We start from the raw sequence: 22,374 nt of genomic DNA on the forward strand, positions 1-22,374 counted from the left end.
AATGCCCGCGTAGCACAGCACCTTCCTCTGAGCACCTTCCTGCGTGTGCACAGTTGTGCCATTTTTTATATATATTTTTTTAAACTCTTCAACTTGAATTTGGCAAGATCAAAGAAATTCATGGACCTGGTCAGCTCCCGACCATGATGTCAACTGCCCCTTTGTACAAGTGGGTATTACCCTAAGAACAGCATGAGGTTTCACATCTAAGTTGATAGATAATATAGGTAGCATTGACTAATGCCTTCTTGGGAGAAAGTTGTACTCCTGTGGACTAACGTACCTGTGATTCCATAGTGTGGCCACTGGATGTTGTCATTGTTCCTTACAAATGCCACAGTCTCTGTGTTACTGTCCCACAGGGAAACAAAGTACTCCCAAAATACAAGGCAGCTCCAGCTGCCAGCTACAGCTGGTTGATGGAGCAGATGCAACCACCACGAGGAAGAGCTGAATAATGACAACAGGGAACAAAGCAAGTACCACATCTTACAGCAGATTTAAAGCATCCATGGTGCTTTAATTAACCAAGGAAGCCTGGATGCCAGTTATTGCTCCAGTGATTTATCTTGTCCATGAAAGCACAACCGGAGGCACTAAGTGATGCTTGCCATTTATCCATTTGACATCCATCTGGGAAGCTTCATTTCACTGCGAGATCTGTATTTGTATTCGACCTCAGGCAAAGCATTTTGAAGATAAGGAAACAACTGCACTGACCATGTTAAGGGGCTTCCTCAGCAGCACAAATGAGATGCTCCTTTGACAAAAATGGGATTATGGGAGAAGATTCTGTTAGCTGATGCATTTGATATACTTATTAAAAAAAAAAAAATTAAGAACCACAGCAAATGAAGGAAAACTAAAGGCCATGCTTTTTTGGTTGCTTCCCAGATGTCCCTAAATGCTGAAGTGCAGTTTTGTGCTGACTTCAATCTTTCCTGACTGCAGCTACTGCTGGAAGGGAAGGGTGAGAAACCAGATCACATCTTCTATCTGATCTAGCACTCACACAGGCAGAAGCCGAGTTTGAGATTACTGTTGGGGAGGACAAACTACAAGAGAAAACAAAATTAATCAGCCTTTCAGTGGCTTGGCAAATGCAAGGAATCCACTGTAGAACTGCACAAGCCCTAGGTTCCGTGCGGGAGAATTGGTGTAACAGCCTCTAGTGGAAGCAGCCCCCAGTTAAACTGAATCAAGCACAACACAGAACCATACTCTGAGAAAGTTTTGCCTGTTTTCAGGTAACCATTGCGTGTTCCAGAACTACTGCATTTGCTACTGTTTATCCAAAGTGCACTTTCTGACTGGCCAATGCTGTTATCCAATTCACCCCACAACAAATCAACATGTATCTTTCCTCTTGCATTCTTCACGCTCTGACATGTTATATGAGTGTGCAGTGGGACGAGCCTTCCTTCAGCAGGAATACTGGCTTATGTGGAGTCTCGCCCTCCTCCAAACCCATGGCTACATCCCTGGTTGTTCCAGTACTTAAACTGCACAAGTTCATCAGATGGCCACGCAGCCACCCACATGACAGCTGATCTGAGTAGAAAAAAAAAAAAGGAAAAGAAAACAAAAGACAAAACACAAAACTCTCCCTCCCTAGTTTATTTTGAACACAGATCATTTTCCAACACTGTTACGCTTTTACTTACGCCAACTTTTCCCTCCCTCACCTCCAATACTCAAACTACTCCTTAGGCCTTACTGAAACCTAAAAGGTTTTCAAAAGTAAAGCACAACAAACTAAAACTAGTTTTTGTTTTGCTGCTCTGATAATTATCTGCCATCACAGCAATGGTCCTACTATAAAGAAGAATATAAGTACAAAGAGCAGTGTTACCTGTATTAGGATAACATTGTAGGCAAGAAAAGCAAAACTAACTAGTAAAACTTTGTTTCTAGACTCCAAAAAGTCTCACGCCAGCATGTCATAATAGCTTGAGTAGACCAGAAGATTTTAAGACTTCAATTGTCATCCTGAAGATAATCTGTATTTCAAAATAGTAATTGAATCCCTTTAACATTAGTTAATGAAATAGCTACAAAATGTAGCAAAAATTATTTTTTAACAGGCAAGAAAAACTATGCAAGTGGCTTACTGTGAGAACCCCAGCACTGCTGGGTTCAACTCTGCATAGGGCAGGGGAGCAGAGAGTTTTCTCAAGTGTAGGGAAACGACATGTATAAGCACTTTTGGGAATATCCTTAGGTGAAGGCAGGAGGGAATACAGCCAGGTCCAGGACAGTAGTGCTGCTTGTTCCATTTCATGTTAAATGGGGTCCTTCGGGAAATCTAACTTGCTTCAGGGCAAGAAAGTAGCCATGAAGTGCTGTGAAGGGAGAATGCAGAATGTGAAACCCCTGCTTACCTCTGGTAGATCAGTCTGGCTCTGCAGCAGATACTTTTTACCTTTTTAAGACCACCACATTCCAAGACTAGCATCCAGCCCATTAAATGGTTTTAGTCTGTGAAGATGCTGGAAGCAGGTCTGGCCTTCACTCTCTGAAGGAGCAGAGTAGAACAAGTGGTTTTATAGCAGCCACCAAGCACCTGAGACAGATTCATTTATTATTCAAAAGTGTCAATCAAGCTCAAAGACTGACATATAATAATACATAAATAGAAGTTAGCACAGAAAAATGACAGTGTGCTGAGTCTGGAACTAGTAAAAAAAATCAGCTTCTCCAGTTAATTTGATGTATGCTTATCCTGGAGAATTACTAGAATAGCAGGAAAAAGATTTTAGCCACATATCCATCTAAGCAACTGGAGAAATACTTCCAGGCATCTCTAGATATTTGCATATCCTGAGAACTTAAAAAAAAAAAACCAACCACAAAACTGGAGCTGTGTTTAGAAAGTTCAGAACAGCATACACTTCCTCCCCAGCTCCTGGGACAGTCTCTCCCTTTTCATGTATTGCATGCCTGTCCTCATATAAATGACAAAATTTTAGCCATCAACAGGAAGAACATATACATATGGTAAGAGCAGTCCTGGAATTACTCAGAGAAATAGCTGACACTGGAAACAGCAAACTGGCTCCAAACAAGGATAAGCTGGGATTTCTTGTGGACAAAAGTAAAATCTCTGGTCGAAAAAAAAAAAATCCTAATTACTATGACTACCAGATGCTACAAAAAGAGTCAAACACCCCTGAGAACTTAAGCTTGGTTAGCTGTTATGGGGATAGACGTGCATGTTTAGAAGTGACACTATCACTTACAGAATGCACACATGGCAGCAGAGCAGGAGAATAAGCAGTCACCTACATGCCCGCCAGCAAATCTTTCCAGCAGTTGAAGATAAACAGTAAAGCAGGAGTTACTCTTCCAGTAAAGAAAAGGACTTCTTTCTGTTTAAGATACCAAATACTGTTGAAGTACTGCACTTCAGACTCAGCCCTGGAATGATGTGCAGCATCACCAGAACAGCCAGAGATACCTGCTTTCTGGGGCAATGTACTGGACTCGTCCCCTTGCAGCAAAACTACACTTCTCTACAGCCTACTGCAAACACAAACATACACAACCAACATGAGAATCAGATGAAACAACTGAAGTGCTACCTCATACACAACCCCGGTCCTCTTTGAAGCACATAAATATATTCAAAACCCCTCAATACATTTTGCCAATAATATCAATTAAAAAAATACGCACAAGTTGTTAGTTCAAGTTCATTCACATAATGGAAAATTTTTCTCCATTAAATAAAGCTTGTCCTTTGCATGCTTCTTTCCTCCCACCAATATAATATTTTGTTTTTCAACCTTGTTACAATTCAGTGATAAGATCCATGAATATCAAGCAGTCTCAACATGGTCTTCAGCTTGATTTCAGGTATTTGGCTTGACATATCCAGGATATCCTCTGCAAATAAATCCAGAAGAGTTCATGAACTTACTGTCTCAATCATATTTTGAATTAGCAGAAGACACAAACATCAAAGCTTCTTTTAAACCATCTTGACAAGAAAAAAAGAAAGGTCAGCTAAAGTAAGAACTTTGCTCTGTTTCATTACTCAATTGGATTCCAACTCCTGGCATATTAAGATAAGTACTTTTATCAGTCTTATTCTGGGTTGTTGTAATTATTATTTGACTCTTTATGTGTTCCTTGTACCTCCTACCTAAACAATCTGTACTGGCCCCAAATTTAACTGATATTCAAGTGTAATATACATTACATTGAATAAGGAATATCTACACTTGATCAAGTTGTCACAAAAACGTCTTTCTATTCAAATTGATTTGAAGTCTTTTTAAAGGGTATTATTCCATTGTTCAAAGATTACTCATACTTATTGTAGACTAATTTAATCTCATATATTGCTCATAAGATGGCTTTGCATTTCAAAGAACTTTATCTTTACCAGAACAACTGTGAAATCAGTCACATCACTTACATAGTTTTCTCCAACTCCTTAGTTTTATTGCCTAATTTACTCAGAAGAAACCATTCACTAATACTTTGATGGCCACAAAACAAAATATACCTACACATAAAACAGTAAAACTACCTTTTTATTTATTTTTTTTTTGTAAGGTTGGGAGGATTCAAACACCCAATCAATCATAATGTTTGTTCTTTGCAAAAAGGCCGTCAGATACCATGCCGAAGAATAGTTAGTCACAGCAACAAGAGCTATTTTGGTAGCTGAAGAGCAAGCAGCTGCATGAATTTCTAATTGCATTAAAGCATCTTCATAGCTCCTCCAAATTAAATAACCAAATTTGTAAAATTTAATCATACCTGTTCTCTTTGTGGCAGTCATTACTAAAATCACTTTCAGATCTTGTAGCATTTGCTGCCTTCGTCTCCATTTCCTTGGCTTTAGGAGAATCTACTTTTTTATTATACTTGGACAGAATCTACGGGAAACATTAAAAGGGAATAAAAAGAATTACCTAAGAACTCAAAACAGGATTACAGTTTATGTATTTTTAGTAAGTAGCAGAGAGCTATTTATTTTCAAATAACACAATTTGATAGAACTAAGCCCTTTTAATTTTACTATTTTGATATTAAAACTACTTAGGGGAAAAAAAAAAAACCCACAGTATATTAGCTAACCTGTAGAATATCATCCGGTATCCTTGTTATTTCTGGAGATGGAGGAGTACTGAGTAACTGGTCATCATAGTTTTTTATTTTGGGAGGAGAAGGGTCTTCAAAATCTTTAAGATACTCATCAGAGGTCACAAGAAAAGGAATGCTATCTTCTATGTGTTGTTTATCTGTTGTGTCATCCTTTGTCACTGACTCATTCTTTCCTCCCTGCTTTACCTGCTGCAAAAGAGGTATTAAATTTCTTTGGTTAATTTACTTATCTTCTGTAAAGTAAAAACATTTATTAAAAACAAAATTACTATTAGAAAGATCTTCTACAATGATATAACAAAAATAGTATTGAAAAAGAATCCCAAACAGACAGTAAGAAGTGTGTGAAAATGTATTTAATTGCTATTTACTACCTTAGCTTCTGTTTTTAGCCATCTTGTTTCAAAATCTGGCAACTCTGGTGTTCCTGTATGACTGGGAGGAGATAGTTTGTTTGTCTTTGGTGACCTTGCTGATACTATAGTATTTTTTCTGGAACAGATTTGCACATCAGGAGTACAGAACTCTAGCATCATAGGAGAAGCCATCCAGCCAGCTGCTGAAATTAAGGGTGAAAGTGTGGAATAAAAATAAAAATACACACACATGTTATAAGTTTCAGTGCCCCAGTTTAGTTCTTTAAGTCTATTTGCATATTCTAACACACCTGTATCATTTTAGCTGATATTTTCAGCATGAAGAACCACCTAAATCCCAGAATTCCATAAAAACAGGAAATGCAAATGTAAAAAAAAAAGTCGTAAGTCTAGTCCCACTACTGAATAGCTGAAAAAGCCCAATTTAAACCAACATTGCTTTAGCTTCTCATACATTCAATTGTCACTATATTTGTACAAAGGTCTTCACATATTTTCAAGAGAACATAGTATAATTCCTCTCAAAGAAATTTTAGCACTATTTTTGAAAGATCTAAGTTACTGTCTCGTTAGCCTCTTTCAAAACAGTTTCTTTCCTATCTTTAAACAGATCTAATGGGTATTCTCAGGAAGAAAGGCTGTTGGCAAACCGGTATTTTCATTTCAAATAAGGATAAGCTGTAGTACAAAATGATCGATGGCTCTGTATAATTCTAGATGGATTATGAGTAGAAGAAAGAGCAAAGATTTACACCGAAGTGAGAAACCTTCCCATAGAAGCCACCAACATTAATTTCTAGACATTAGTACTCATACAATGACTAGGCCTAGATTAACTATATTGAACAAGAAACACAGTTTAAAAGTTAACCATGTGTTTACAATGCATTTACTCATGCATCATGTAAAAATTGCGTACGTATACTTATTTCACATACTTTTAACTTACCATTCTCAGCTGTCACATTTGATTTTGGCCTAGGAGTAACCATGATCTCCCTGGATATAATTTCTGGTACATTGACTTTAAGATCATCTTCTTCAAACAACCTGAAAATTAAACCTCTCAATGAGTTCTCAAGTAATATGAAGAAATCACAATTAAAGGAATACTGTCAAACTCATCACTTTTTTAGTATTTGTTTATCAACATGCAAGTCAAAAATTCATTTCCTCGAAGATGACTTTTTCATCTATGATTCTACTGCAGCAATTTGTAGCATGCAGATGTTCAGTCCATCCACAATTTACCAAATCCACTAAGATTTCAATCCAAGGCATTAAAAGAAAAATAATCCCAAAATGAACAGACAACAAAAGGTGTCTAGGGCAGGAGGAAATCTTTTTGGCTCTTAAACTAGCACCGTTGTGAGCACAAAAAGGTTTTTAATTCAGTTTTGAAGTCTGAATAAAATTACTTATGTTAATCACTAGCTGACTTACAGTGAAAAGCCATTTAAAAATCAATTCCACAAAACTGGAAACAGAAGCGTTCAGAATTCTTTTTTCCTACCCAAAATATTCCAGTGGAAGAAGGGTGTAGGCAGTTAAGGGACAATACCAGACAAGAAAGCTTACCTAAACTCTACACAAAAGTGTGCCTACTTGAGAACTAGATTTAGAGCTTCTCTACACAAAGCCTAAACATAAAAAAAAAAATTTAAAAATATGTTTGAGGCAGTATATTTTACTTAGATGAACACATCTCGAGTCAGAAAAAAAGAATTTTTCAACTGAGTTTTGCCTCAGAGGTATTATAGATACCTAAACCCATACGATTCCTAGTTTTTACAATGGAGAAGAACAAGTACAACACTTTTCTTCAGATGCTTTCCCCCTTTTTTTTTTCCCCCTCTCCTTTCTTCTCTCTGGATTACTTTTGGTTTCAGCTTTGTAGTAGGTGCATCAAAGCACATTGTTCCTTTCACCTGCTTTAAAACTGAAAAACAAAGCTGGAGGACTTGAGGTCTATCAAATATTTTTGAGAACTTTGAGATGAATTTTTGAAGTGGTTTTCACACAATACGTAGCTGCTAGACAGTTTTCAGCTAGATACAAGACCTGGATGGCACAAGCGAATTATATGAAAGGGCAGGGCTGTCTCCAAGAAAGTCAGATTGTTACCTGTCTTTGTACCTAGAAACTACAGGTATAAGGCTACCTCATGTGTACTAGGTTTTGAGCTTATCTGATCCTCAGGGAAGAGATTCTGCCCATTATCCAATGAAAACAATTTTTTTTTGTTTGTTTCTTTATTTCTTGGCTTAGTGTTCTGCCCATTTAACATGCTGCGCCTTCTCACTAAGAGGTGAGATGAGTACTTTTTGGACATAACAAGCTGTTCAATTGTTTCAACCCTTCTGATCAAACTGCAAGCTAACTTTAATGTTGCAAAATAAACAAAATAAGCAAGCTAAAAGACAGTTAAACAACATTTTAACTAATGACTTAATGTCATGACCCCTCACATATGCCACTTATTCTGAATCCATATGTAGCTTTAACTTGAGTCACAATCAGTATGTGTCCATCTGGTTCGATCATTAATAATGATGATGTGTTAAAAAGCAATCATGCTATAGCTAATTCTCTACAGAATTTTAATATTATCATTATGGGTATGAAAGACTGCTAGTGTGGGATTTTTTTGTATTGTATAATAATATCGCTAGTGGACTACCTAATTGTTTCACTAGAAGCCACAGAAATAGAATCTGCATTTGTGAATGTATCCCTTTATGAATTACAGCCATAATTAAAGCTGAAGATCACATTTAAACTGGTCCTCGTTAAATAGGAAAAGTAGTATAAAACCACAAAAAGTTATAAATATGAGAATAATTTAAATTATGTGATAAGCTGAAACTATTCTCAAAATATTTGAGAGGGAACGATGTTTGAATTATTATCTTACAGAATTGAGTAAGTTTTCCTGTTATTACAATTCAAATACTATAAAGCTTTATAGATATTATAGTATCTACATAAGTATTCCAAAGGAGAGATCGCAAAACCATTTTAAAAGAAAGTGTATCTTTTCACTTTAACTTTTTCCGCAGTAATTAAAAACCAAAAAAAACCCCACTCAAAATTTAACCATTGCAGTAAACTGGATCTCTGGGGGAGGGGACAAGGTCACTCAAGCTGGCATGGTTCTGAAGAACTTCACACCTGTGCCTAAATTGCAAGTACCAGCGATTAAAAAAATAAAATTTTAAAATATATAAATTTGAATTATTATTTCCACAACTTAATTTGAATATGGTTCTTGGGGTTTTTTGAACAATTTATCTAAATACCAAATATTTAGCTGCAGAGCACTGCATTTCTTTTAGATACCGTCAGCTTTTAAAATTCAACATGTTGCTAATACTAACTATAAAACCATGACCTAACTACCTTTACATCACCTTAGAAGTATAGAAAATTGCCTCTACTGCTAAGGTGTTCTACATCTCACTGCTGCAGATTCTTTAATTTTAATGAGAAACGTGAAAGTCTGGAGATGTCTTTTCAACAGAATGGAGCAAAAAGAGCTAACTGTTTGCAAGGTGGAGCTGGGTAACACAAGAGATGATACACCTTTTCTGCAACAAGGCATTTTACTGAATGCTTTAGAAGTGTTTTTCTGGGTCTGTATTCCTAAAGCTTTTGAAACCTTTAAATTGGATATATCTACTGCAGACGACACATCCTCAAATCCAAATCCAAAGTTAAGGAAAGCAAAAGATCAGATATACTGTGCATTTTCGCTTTGTAAATAAATTGCTTATGGAAGATTCTTACCGTGGTGCAGTCAAGGGAAGCAGCATATTAAGAGATCTGTTTCATGGCAGCGTTTGGCACCACAAAGGGTAAACATAAAGATAGGCAGAGTTGAAGAAAGACACAGGACTAACCAGCTGGCAGATAATAATGTATCAACTGCTTGAAGACAACAGGGGCAACAGCAGCCAAGAAATTAATGCAGCAAGAGGAAACAACAGAAAGCTCAGTAGAGAAACAAACTGAACTTATGTCATTTACTTACTTCTTGCTTGTCTGAGGAATCTTGCGAATAAGTGACATTGTATAATCCTCATTCATACATGTGGTATGTTTACTAATGCCAAAGTGTTCAAGTTTTGGTGTCACACACTCATAATCGTCCATCTTCAGCATACATTTTGGGGTTTTGGGCAAAACATAGGTGGTCAGTGGTTTTAGTGGGGTCCTGTTCTTTGAATTTTCTTGATGTGCACTTGTTGCATGTTGTTCTTTCAATGCAATCCAAGGTTTGGAGAAAGCATATTGTGAAAGACCAAAATCAGAAAGCTGGGGGGTCTGCAGTGGGTCTTCGGGCACCATTGACGTCACAGTACAAGCAGGAAGATGAGGTACATCATCTGCTTTTTCTTCACCAGATTCCTTCTGGACAGACACTGGCGAATCACTGTTAACTACTTCTTCCTCTCCTATTTAAAAAAGTAATTAAAAAAATTATGCCAGAAGTTTCTCTTTTAAGAATTTCTAAAATAAATTTGGATGTCCTCTCCAATATTCAAAATCAGTTTTATTGTAAAAAATAGATACCTTCTTTCATTTTAAAGCATTGAACCTGAAGCTACAACAAATATCAAAAGCTTATACCAGGCTAAGCTATATTTGTAATATAGGTCACACATCTGCTGAATTTCACTTCATTGGTAAATATTATTTCTAGGAAAAATGAAATTGAGAGATTTTTATGCATGTATTTTTTAATAGGATTCATCTCCCTGCATGAAGCAGGCAAGAAGTGCTAATCTTAAATATATTTATTTGTTTCCATTTCAGTGCAAGAGTGGAAATTCATTAAAAATGTAAACATAAATTACAACAAAACCAAAATTTGTATAGAACAAAGTTTTTTGGGAAAGAGCAAAGGTTGCACACAGTACTTTAATACTCATTCTTCAGAAAAACAGTATTGAAGAAAGGTTATGAAGCAGCAACTAAAAACTCATGAAAGTGGGTAGCTTTTTAGGTAACAAGAGCAGCCCACTGCAGAAATAAGCAAATGCGTAATTTGTACATTTCTGTAGTTAAACTGAAACACCCCAAAACATTTGTGAATTTCTGCAAGATACAAGCAGCAAGGCGGGGGTGGGGTGGGGTGGGGAAGCTATTTAAAATAACACGGCAGAGGTATTACCTTTTTGTGTGTCTTGGTATTACATATTCAAATACACTTTGCTTAAAAACACATCTTAAAAAATAAATTAACCTTGTAGCTCTGTTTGAAGTCTTTAAAGGCAGAGAGAAGACAGGAAGGTACTATAAAATCAGAGCCTTCTGCCACATCTTCGTAAAACAGTTGTAGTAGCTTAACTCAGAGTGAATATGGTCCATGACCACAATTTTGGTTTATGTAATGAGTGAATAATGTTCAGGGGATAGTTAAGATGTGCCCGGCCAAAGGCTTCTTGAAGATTGATTTGGCCCTTGACAGGGTATGTGCAGTGCTGATAGTTGTAGTATTTTGCACTTATTTGGAGTATCTGGATTTGTCACACAGGTGTGTGTCCACTTTCTACTGGATTCAGGAACTCCCACTCCAATGATCAAGCTACTACTGCTTGCCACCTGTCACTAATCCCCATATGTGCTTCTCCTTTCCCATCTGTGCCGTGGAACACATTATTTTAATCTTTTCTCTATGGTGATTTTAAGTTAATGCAATCATCACATATGAATACAAACTAATCTAGATACATCTACAACAGTTTCCCATGCATGAGAAGCTGAGGCAGCATAATTCTCTGGGTTACGAAAACATGTTTGCTAGCATGTTTTCTGAATATAGCTATTACTGGAGGGAAAAAAAAACCAACTCCCCAAACCCACACTAACTGAAGAACATGGCAGGAGATCTAACTCGTAAGTTTTGTATTTTGGTTTATTCTTACAGCACTGATCACAAAATGAACTTTTACCCTCTGTATATTATTATAAAGCAAATAACATAGATGTACTTGATGTCTTAATTAATAGAAACATACACACAACTAAAGAGAAACATTTTAGAAAATTACATTTTTCTTCACATATTTGCCAAGAAATACTACCTGTAGAGTCTTCGAGACATGTTTTGTAGCTGTATTTCTGGAACAGCTCTCTTATTTTTTCAAGATCTGCTGCATTTCTTTCCATCAGTATTTCACTTGCCTTCATAAACTCATGAATTGTTTGCTTTTCAGAGCAACTCTTATTAAGACTGGCATTAACATCTTCCTTTGGGGGCAGAGGAGGTGAGGGAAAGAGAAATATTGGTTCTCAAATCACCACATGGTAGTTAATCCCAGAACTCTTAATGTGTGAACAAGTATTGAACTTCAATTCAGATGAGGATAAGCAGCAAATTTAGGCCTTATCTGTACGTGAAAACTAGGTTACAAAATATAAGGAATATATAGGGCACAAGTGTACAAAGACTTACAAACATTAAACTAAGATGACAGTTCACAATACGATAACTACTTAGTAACCTCTCAAACAAAAATACATTTTTACTGTACAAAAATATAGGATAACAGCAGTTAGTTTGGAATCTTACTGCCCACATACAAAGAACTAGTGCAGAGCAGATGGTAAGACCCAAGTTTATATCCTAGCTTACCTCTCAACTATCTCTACACTTGCTCATTTCTGTAGCCTGTTTTCCCTACTTATGTTAAAGAAATAAAGAACATTCTTCACAAGTTTAACCGAATGGTCAAAGGTACTGAAACTTCTGTGAAGATTTTCTTCACTGCAAGTGCTAGTTATTGGACACAAACAAGCACACCTCTTCTGTAGGGAGCTGCTGCTCCTGAATCTTTTTCCCCTATACCTATGCCTTGGTACAGCTACAAGTTCTGTGTTACCTTTGTCCCTTGCCAGTCTGAATGACAACAGTGACCACCAACTAATAAACAGTGCTAATCTACTTTAAGTCACTCACAAGTTTTTGGGCACTACCCCGACATCCATAGCAGTTATGAGGACTTAGGAGGTCAATGAATAAAAGTAAGGGTCAGTACTGCTGACTAACAAAACTGTATTAGGACTGTAAGTTTATGGAACAGCCCCTTCCTCCAACTTTTCAAGAAGGAAGTGAGTTAAGATGTTACCTTCAAAGTCTCGATTTCACAACAGAGGTCATTGAAGAGTCTTATTGGCGATTCATCTTCATAGTCTTTGATACGCATGTTCACATAAAAGGGTTTAGAATAAAAAAAGGGCTATTGATATTTTAGCATGCAAATACATTCTACATCAGAACATAATCTCCTGTATTAGAGATGCTGGAGACATATGTTAAGAGAGAGTCAAGACAGAGGAAACCAAAAGACAAACTAGTTCATATAGGGTGCCTTGCATGGCATGAGACTGCTATTTGCATAGTATGTTAAGCTACACGGAGAAACTGTACAGGCTTCCATTTTACTGTTGCAGCACTGTAGAAATTAATGTATAGCAGATGTTGGCACAATAGGTAGGTCCCTGGGCTGTCAATGATTACTTATGCCAAGTTTTTATCCTTAAAGAGCTCGAACTTGAAATAATAAAATTTGAAAAAAGACACCACTGAAAAACATACATGAACAAAAACCGGAATTCTGCCTTATTTGCACATGGATAGGTGTTAGCATTGTTCACTTATTTGTGCAGCTGTCATTACTTCTTTCACTGGAAATCAAGGTTAATGCAAATAGTGTAAAAGCAGACGCCTGCTATGTGACAAGACTAGGTAATTGTGTACAAACAAGTGTATGGAGAGACTGTAGCTCAAAGCTTGATGCTGACGGAAGGCCAGATCTGGATCTAGAAGGCAGACTTGGAAATACTCCCTGTTTTGACAATGCAGCTCTGTTTGAAGTCTTACAGCACAGCGATAAATCCAGTTAGAAGATCGAGCTATCAGCACAAGGGGAGAACTCGCCCCGCAAATGCGTTTTGCTGCCTTAATCCATGGAAAGAAGTAAAAGCACGAATGTGATTCCCGTCTCACCCCCCTTCATCCCGTTTTTCCCCGTGATAAATGCTCACCTACGCACCCACAAAGGAGCTCAGAGAACACTGAAGGCTTAACCAATGCCCTATGAGCGACCCCCAGCCCCATCCCCGCACCCGCCAGCCCACCGAACGCCCATCTCCGCACACCCACAGGGGCACGATGGCGGGCGGGACCCCAAATCCAGGGCTCCCGAGGGACACCCGCCAGCCCACCGCCCACCCCATCCCAGCAGCCATCGGCCCCAGCGTCCAGGTGTGTCACCGCCGGGCACCCAGCGCAACCCTCCGGACCTCCCCCGAGCCGGAGGCCTTGCTGCGGGGGGCGGGAGGGGCCCCGGCGGGCTCGGCCGCCACGGGAAGGAGACGGGGCGAGGCCGCGCTTACCCGTGCCCTCCTCGCGCAGGGCCCGCCCCAGCTGCTGCGTCTCCTTCTCCAGCGCCGTGGCGAGGGCGCGCAGCTTGCTGAAGAACTCCCTCGACACATCCATGGCCGCGGGGAGGGGGAGCGCCAGAGGGACAGGGACAGCGCCCCAGCCGCCCCCCACGCAGCCCTAGGCCGACGCGCGACCGCTAACAGCCGTCCCGGGACCGGGGCCGCCCTGAGGAGAGAAGGCGGCCGCGCTGCCGGGGCTGTAGCGACGTTGCCGCCCGCTGCCAGCTTCGAACGGCGGGCAGCGCGCTATTGGCGCCGCCAGGCCCCGCCCGCCCGCCGCCAGCTCTCGCGAGACGGGCCGCTCGCCGCCGCCATCTTGTTTCCCGCCGCGGGGAGGGGGGACCGGCCGTGGGAGTCGGTGAGTGAGGGCGGGGGTCAGCGGCCCGTTGGTTGTGGGACTGGGAGCGCCGCTGCGGCCGTTCGCAGGGCTGCTTCGCCTCGAGGGCGGGCTGACCCGGCCTGAACCGGGAGATAACCTCGGTGGGGGGCGGGCTCCGCTGCCTGGGCCGAGCCCCGCCTGGAGCTGGTGGGCGCCCAGTGGCCCGGGTGGCTCCCGTGGCACCGGGGATCCCCGGAGGGCAGCCGCGCCGTGTCGCGCATCGGCCTCGGGCCCTGTGGAGGCTGCAGCGGGCGCAGGCCGGGGGGCGGGCGGCTGTGCCCTGCCCTGCCGGGAGCGGGGCCGGAGGCTGGGGCCGCAGCGCCGCCGCGGAGCCCCGCAGCTTCGGTCCCGGGCCGGGTCAGAGCGGAGCAGCAGCGCGGGGTTGTGCGGCGGGAACGGGCTGTGGCGGGGTGGCTTTTCGCTGCTCAGCAGTAGGGCTGGTTTATGCCGTGTTAAAGTGCTTGGCTGGCTTCTTAGTTGGTGAAAATACAGTGTAATGAGAGGCCTAGGAGCTAGGCATGCTTAGGACTAATAAGTTAATGAAGAGCACGTGTGTCAAATCTAAACGTAGCTTGGCCTTTCTTGCCTCTTTATTACACCTGCGTATTGTGTTGGAAACAGTATTTGTGCTTTCTACATACACTGGTTGGTCTAATATTGGATGTTTTCCTCTACAAATGAGATTTCCCATAGTCAAAATACAAGACTAGGTAATTGTATACCAGCAAGTGTGTGGAGAGACTGTAGCTCAAAATTTGATGCTGAGGGAAGGCCAGATCTGGATCTAGAAGGCAGACCTGGAAATACTCCCTGTTTTGACAGTGCATCTCTCTGAAGAAGAAATGAAGTGAATCCTTTGTTTAATGCTGTCTGGGACCGTATTTTTCATAAATAGTTTATGGAGGACATGCTTTAATCTCAATGTAAAGATAACTGAGTAAACTCATTAGCTACATAAAGATTTCTGCATCCCTTTTCTGGTCTCGGGTTTCCAGTATGTCTGTCATTGTACTGTGTACTGTATTTAACGGTTAGTTCCAATCAGCCGGCTAAAAGGCAGTAGGAGATGTGTATGCGTGCAGTTTTTAATTTTTCTTGTTAAACTTTTTAACTTTTGTTCTTAAGGTAATGAGTATTTTATATTTCTATTTTGAGGCATAATGTTTTTAACAACAGTATTACTCCGAAAGAGAATTCCTGGAAGACAGTGGATCGGAAAGTACAGGCGGCCAAGACCGGTTACCATTTCAATGAAGCAAGCAATGATCCGAAGGTTGGAAATTGAAGCAGAGAATGAGTATTGGCTGAGTCGACCTTACCTGACATGGGAACAGGAGTACAAACATAACACGGAAGAGAGACGTGCAAAATGGGAAGCTTTCAAAAGCCAGAAGAAAGCCAAGTTTCCTGAACACAGATATATCAGCGATCATTTAAACCACTTAAATGTGTCGAAAAAGTGGATATTTTGAACAATATGGCATGTATTATGCACTATTGTGGGCTCAGCTGTTGTACCTGTTATAGTACTTTTGTAATTCAGTATAAGGGTGGATGACAAATGGGACCGTGCTACGGCATATGAAATTTTACATTAATAAATGCAGTCCTACGGAACAATTTATGTTTTCTTATTGTTGTCTCTTTAGAAAGACAGTTCTTTCTGTGGTGGTCTGCCATCTGCCTGCCTTCTGTTCTTCAGGGGTTTTGTATAAAATGGCCTGAGTTACCAAGTGCCATGATGATAACAAGAATTACAGCATTGCTAATTTCCTTTTGAAAGCTGGAACACACCTGCTCTCTTGAAAGGGATTATCTGCTGGTACTGACCAGATGGCTGTTAATGGTCACTCTCCCTTCTGCAGGGATACTCTGTATGCCTCAGTACTTGAGACGCAGCTGATGATACTTGCATAGTGCTCACTTCATCGGGCATACACGGACTGAGATGAACTAGAATTAAAAAGTTAGGTGTACGAGGCTGGAAGTCATGGAAGATTGTAAAATGTTACAGGCTTTGTAAACTTTTTGGAAAGAATTGTTAAATTCAAATGCCAGTGTCATTGTCATGTCAGTACAACTTGGGTGTTACTGCCGTCTCACAGAGATTATTTCTGATCTAAAAGGAACACAGCTGACTCATGTTTGAGTGGCAGTCTGATTTCTCCGTCATGTTTAAGTGTAATAGTCAGCCGCAAGTTGGGGTGTTTTTATTTCCCTTGTCGAGACCAAGTGACCTGGAAGATGTGTCAAGAGTGTAATCTTAGGTTTAATGCAGCTGGAGTGTAAAAACTGTGGAAGAGTTACAAAATGTTGGTAGGTGGATTTTCTCACTGATCCAATACACACATGCTACACCTAAGCAATTTTCAGATTCTTTCACATACTTCATTAAGTTGATGTTGCATTCACTGATGAATTCAAGTGTCAAGTCTGTATTTTATCACTGAAAGAGAGGCCTAAAATGGTAACAAGGTTTTTATTTAAACATGAACCATACTTCAGAGAAGTATGAACAGGTCTGAACACTGATGTACAAAACCTTGAATGCACTTTCAATGGTTATAAATGGCTTAAGATAACATTTACGGAAAAGTATAGGTATGGGGAAGTTGCACAATACAATTAAAACATGAAGGAAGTGCCAGGCAAAGCAATGTGATTTTGTATTTAGTTCATTTATAAAAGCCCATTTTAAAAAGTTACTTCAAGTATTAAACTATACATGGCAATGTGTTTTCTCTGTGCATAGGACTAGTCCTATCTGTAACATACAAAAAAATACAATAACTGTGTCATTATTACATATATCTTTTACAATTCACCTCAAACTTAAATACAGCTCATTACAAGTTTAGGCAGCACAATTAAAAATAACTGTGGAAGTAGAACAGCTGGGACATTGTGATAAGTGCAAATGTTGATGACCCTTGCTGGCAAACACAAAAATAATTGCAGAGATAACCCAGGGAGGTTTCATTCATTTAATTTGAAGAGGGAACAGGGAGAGGGGGCAGATTTAACAGCAGGAACGCTGCCTCTTTCTGTGATAGCTTTGATTGTAAATTGTCATTCAGAAAGATTTCAGTTCCTCACAATAAAGCTGGTAACAGCAACAGGTCAAGGAAGAGGAGGAACTGGAGAGGAACACGCTAAGCACATGAACTGTCAGCTAAGCAATGGAAACTGAAGGGAATCTGCACATCACCATTAATGCTTTGGTGCCAATAAAGGGGATCCCAATACTTCATCCCCAACATACTGAGCTGAGGATGCGCTCTCTGTTTCTTGGGGCAGGGGATAGGAGAAAGATGGGAACCCCCCAAACCAAAGAAAGCAGTTCTGTAAACATCATCAGACTTCACTACCTAATGGAAACAAGATTCAAGTAATTGCTGCAGAAAACAAACAGCCAAACACCAGTTTTAATCAGCATTAAAACTAATGGCAATTTGCAGCTTCATGACGTTTCACGATGGTTACGGTTACGTAATTAAGAAAAATGCATATAGAAAGCTGTCTATATATACAAAATAAATTGATAGAAATGAGTATAGTAAATGTGTTCAGTATTAAATCACTTCTTTATATGTCGCTGCTCTCTTTGGTGCCATTTAGGGACAGAAGAGCCTCTGATGTTACATACCTAGCTATTTGTTAGGTACCGTGAAAGATGCATTCTTGGTCTGCACTGAGTTTAAGTAGCCGCTATTTGGAGCCTCTGTAAACCCAGACCTGAATCCCCTATATATATACAATTTTAGACAGTGTCCTCAGAGAACATATGCCAAGAAGTTGTGTGGTTTGGTTTTTTTCATTTTCAAAAATATGGTCAGTCAGTGCTCCACATCTAGGCGGATCTGGTTATTCTACGTCGGAGTCAATGCATCTCTTGGTAAATCTGCCAGACACTAACGCAAGAACACTTTTTTTTTCTCCTCTTGGGGCTCTGTTAAGCTACAACCAGACCATACTTCAGATGGATCAAGAAGTTCTTTGAGCGCATATTAAATGGTATTGAACTTAACTAAAGCCTCCCAACCCCAAAAGACTATTTACAATACAGAAGAGCCACAAAAGCTGAAAAGAGGGAAGAAACAGTACCTGAACACTGCAGGCATTTAGCACTCCAGAGAACAGGACCGGTTTCTAAGAACAGCATACCAGAAGTTGCTTGGTACTTGGAAATTTCACATTCAAGGGGCAGCTTTAACAAAAATGTTACCATAATTTCTACTCAAAACACTAAAAAATTCCCTCTAAAATAATCCTCTGAATACTTAAGAGTGGAAGTTTTTAATCAAAGGCTTATTATGATGCATCTAACTGCATTTCAGGATACACTGCAGTCTCAGGATAATACTGCAGGAAGTCAGTTACAACAGAAACCTCTTCCCATAATACACCTTTCATAGGAGAAGCAGTAATGCGTATATTGTACACTGAATAAATAACTGTAAGAAAAAACCCCAGTATTAGCTGTGTAGTTTTAAGTATCTTCTGTTTATGGATCTCCCTGCCTTATCTTCCCAGGTTTATCATCTCAAGACATTTCAGAAATCTTGAGGAGAAATCACACTGAAAACTTGTCCTATGTCAGGCTTCTGTCCTCACACTGGGAGGTTAATGTCATTTTCTGTGCATGACTTGTGTGTACGTGTGGTTTTTTTAAAGAAAAAAATCAGTAAGAAAAACTAAAGCATAGTTTCTAATGGCAGCCAGTGCCAACTATCCTACAGTAACTACTATTTATGGCTTGCAGTAGTAATTGTTTTGATGGATTTAAAACCTTAAGGACTGTTATTTTTAGTGACAAACTTAAGTATTTTCACAGCTTGCTGATACAGAGCAGATTAAAGCACAAACCCAGTGTGTACAACATGACCCAGTACCCTTAACAGTTGTTGTCTCAGGATCCACCTCCCACCTGGCCTCCTGAACAGGTAGGGCTGCTCTTCTCGCATTCGCGGGAAGTTTTCAGCTCTCCAGCGCACAGGCCAAAAGGACCTATTTCCTGGGGCACCCCTACAGCCCCCTGCCTCTGCTGGCAGTAGTACCTACGTCGGCTTGCAACTCAACAGCCAAACAGCTGTTTGCCCTCATCGCCTTTTAAATTTCTGGCTTGCTCCCTCGTTTTGCATATCCTATTCTCTAGTACTGCACAGAGCGCCCTTGCTTATGGCTAGGGAGCCATCAGGACAGAACTCTGAAAGACAGAAGACATCGTCCTGCCACCCTCCTCCACAGCCAGGGCCTGCCAGGAAAGCCTGGCCCTTCTATCCCACTGTGTTCCCTTAATGCTCATCAATACCATTTCCCTTAGAGAACTTAATTCCTTTCCATCCACCTGGGGTTTCTCTTAGCAACCAGTTCCCTGGAGAGGGGGAGGGACTGGGAGTGGTACATTTGGAATAATCATATTTGGATCATTTTACTATGTTTCATATTTGTCAAAGTGACTTTTCAGTAACGCCTGCTTTTACACACTCTGGCCTCAAGAGTATCTTAAGCACATTGCTCTCCTTCTTTTCTCATCTGAAACATGAGGAAAAACCTGGGATAAAACGTACCCGTGATCTGCATGAAGATGTCAGAAACATCACCTCTTCATGAAAAGCCACAAAAACATCCATCAGATACACAAAGAACTGGTTTCAGATGACCAGCACTTGCTAGAGAACACACATGGAATTAGCCCAGTCTATTTACTTACAGTTTTTCCTGTAGGTTAACTATCCTGACTTAAGAAATCAAACAAGTTATACTGATGTTAGCCTACAGTATATATACACACATTCATATGAGGGAATATCAAGCACTTTGAGGGGTGGGGGTGATGGGAACAGATACCATATTGCTGGATTAGAGACATAGGTTTTGCTTATAGTTCTGCTGGATGGTATCTGTGGATGTATGTGTTAATTCAGCTGTAACACACTGATGCAGTATAAGCCAGATGACCTCCCAGGCCCCCCATTACAGTTCCACCGGTTTTTGGGGTCCGGTATCCAGAACGAGCTGTCTGAACTTAGTCTTCTGTCTCTGTTGTCTTCCTCACAAAATTTTGCTGGTGCAGTACTGCTGAGAGCTTATGTTCATATCAACATTTCTCAATTGACCTTCGAGAAGAAAAAGCTAAACCTTTCAGATTAGTGTGTAGTAAATATTTTTGTAAGTTTTGAAATTAGCAAAAGCAAAATTTCTTGTACAAAGGTTGAAGAACCATTCTGCAACTTTTGTAAAACACGCAAGTTTGGGCCATTACTTCTGTCTCAACAACATCCAATAGCGACCAAATCACGTTCATAGGTTTTCATAGGGTTCTTGTTCTAGAAGATTAATATCTAAGAAAAATCTATTCTCTCCCAAGACAAAAAAATACTTGTTTTCAACCTTACAGTATACTTGGTACCTTAGTATGTCCAGCATGAACATATTTGACTTAAGTAGCAATCAGTCCAGGAGAGAAACCAAACATTCTTTTGGTCCAGATCATCAACTCTGCTACTACCTTCAGTCTGTATCTAAAGTGCTCACATCTCTTTGTAATCAGCTTCAGCTCAACATGAGAAAAGTTACAGACAGGAAAATAGTATTTGTCCCTTTTTCCAGGTGCAAAATTCCAATACCACCCAAAGATGAGTTAGCAGTCTTCTCTATAGAGGAGTGGGGCGGGGGGGAAACAAACCATGTGGATTGCTGTAAATCTCGAGCTTAGGATGGACTTTATTCCTCACAGAAGGAAACACATTTTGCCTTTTGTGAACAGGTACATCACTGCACAAAGCACTCAGTCCTTAGCAATTTCAGCATCACTTAAACTGGACTTGGAAGTGGCAGACTAAAGCATACACATTTTCAGTGTGTTAACACAGATGTATGATCCAACACTAATTTTCTCGCAAAAATTTGATAATTGTTTGAATGGTAATTTAGAACCAATAAAAACTTGTGCCTTTATTAAAAAGATAAAACAAGAGTATAGAACAGTATTTATAAATCAGCAAGAGTCCCATAGAAAAAGCAGTACTCTGCCAGCTCCATTTTCTAACAACACACAACTGCAATAAGGTTTTTCTCAGGGGTACTTTACCATTTTATTACTGCCTCATACAGAACACTGCAGACATTAACAGATAATGTAACATTTGTTAATGCCTTCTTGGATTGGCTTTTCTTTGTGTGCCGATAGACAAGTGTTAGAAAGTAATAATCCACGCTTTTTCAACTAAAAACTGAGTTTGCTTCTTTGAGCTTTGTTCTTGATATGATTAAATCAATTTAAAATGATGGGGAGGGGGGGGAGCTCAATCTTACAGCAAAAAAAAGCAACACCCAGGTAAAAGGCTCTTATGTTGTTGGCATTGCCTTGCTCCAAAGCACAGCTAGTAGAAAGAATCCTGTCCCGGAAGACTTGGAGAGCTATGATCATGGGGTAGACTGGTTAACAGGAAGAGGGGAGAAGATATCATCCAGTCCCTTCCCCATCACCTGGTGTCTGAACTATGTATAGTTGCACTTCAGACTCACCGGGCTGTGCTCTATGTTGATTTTTCTTCCCCTGCCTGCCCCCCCCCCCTTTTTTTTTTTTTTGTTTGTTTTTCTTTCTTCTTCTTTTCCTTTTTTCTTTCTTTCTGTACCCTGGAGACCGGCTATGGGAGTGACTTCTGCAGTGCCTAAGGTATGAAGGTTGCCCGTGGGGAGGTAGGAGTCTCTGCAATCTACCCCCACCACTGCAGCATAACAGAAATGCATAGTTCCCACTCTGGACCTTGTGCATCCAAGCAGGGCACTTCAGGATTTGGCCCTTTGGTAGCAGGATATAATTCAGTGTTGCATAAATGCACAGTAAGAATCTTAAGGCATCTGTCTTAACCTCCCTGCTCCGCAATAGTGCTTACAAGAATCCATTGTACTGTGCAGAAACTTGAATTTCTTGTCTCTTCCTAAAATGTTCATGTTCCATTTTTTACTGACCAACTTCTTCCAAACAAAATTAAGTAATATTCAAGCACAAAATGTGTTGCAGAAACCTAGTGAAACAAAAAAAGGTGA

General features: G+C 40.1%; 3 protein-coding genes across 17 annotated transcripts in view; 1 reads left to right on the forward strand and 2 right to left on the reverse strand.

Annotated features, from left to right (window-relative positions):
* Positions 1-1,602: 1,602 nt before the first annotated feature.
* SKA3 (spindle and kinetochore associated complex subunit 3) lies at positions 1,603-14,026 on the reverse strand. Of its 7 annotated transcripts, none has more exons than XM_055701483.1 (9): positions 13,893-14,026; positions 12,623-12,687; positions 11,579-11,744; positions 9,523-9,946; positions 6,442-6,542; positions 5,490-5,671; positions 5,089-5,304; positions 4,768-4,886; positions 1,603-3,885 (listed from the first exon to the last, which is right to left on the reverse strand). In XM_055701483.1, the coding sequence occupies exons 1-9, from the start codon at positions 13,993-13,995 to the stop codon at positions 3,852-3,854; spliced, it is 1,410 nt and encodes a 469-aa protein (XP_055557458.1). In that variant the 5' UTR covers positions 13,996-14,026; the 3' UTR covers positions 1,603-3,851. The 7 variants fall into 7 exon arrangements, with proteins under 7 accessions (XP_055557458.1, XP_055557457.1, XP_055557459.1 ...); XM_055701482.1 differs by having other exon boundaries at positions 5,490-5,674; XM_055701484.1 differs by having other exon boundaries at positions 5,490-5,674; positions 12,623-13,455; positions 13,893-14,021.
* A 140-nt stretch (positions 14,027-14,166) lies between these two features.
* Positions 14,167-15,939, forward strand: MRPL57 (mitochondrial ribosomal protein L57). 2 transcript variants are annotated; one of them, XM_055701492.1, is made up of 2 exons: positions 14,167-14,298; positions 15,475-15,939. In XM_055701492.1, exon 2 carries the CDS (start codon positions 15,480-15,482, stop codon positions 15,789-15,791), a length of 312 nt encoding a protein of 103 aa, XP_055557467.1. In that variant the 5' UTR covers positions 14,167-14,298; positions 15,475-15,479; the 3' UTR covers positions 15,792-15,939. The 2 variants fall into 2 exon arrangements, with proteins under 2 accessions (XP_055557467.1, XP_055557468.1); XM_055701493.1 differs by lacking the exon at positions 14,167-14,298 and adding an exon at positions 14,321-14,466.
* An 845-nt stretch (positions 15,940-16,784) lies between these two features.
* Positions 16,785-22,374, reverse strand: part of ZDHHC20 (zinc finger DHHC-type palmitoyltransferase 20) — a 48,386-nt gene continuing 42,796 nt past the window's right edge. For all 8 annotated transcript variants that reach the window (XR_008730813.1, XR_008730812.1, XR_008730814.1 and 5 more), the window contains one exon: positions 16,785-22,352. Coding sequence is in view for 2 of the 8 variants with exons in the window: in XM_055701487.1 (XP_055557462.1) it covers positions 22,327-22,352 (26 nt within the window). In the remaining 6 variants the exon portion in view is untranslated. The remainder of the gene's footprint in view (positions 22,353-22,374) is intronic.

This window comes from Falco cherrug, chromosome 2, assembly GCF_023634085.1.
Source record: "Falco cherrug isolate bFalChe1 chromosome 2, bFalChe1.pri, whole genome shotgun sequence".
Classification (NCBI taxonomy): Eukaryota; Metazoa; Chordata; class Aves; order Falconiformes; family Falconidae; genus Falco; species Falco cherrug.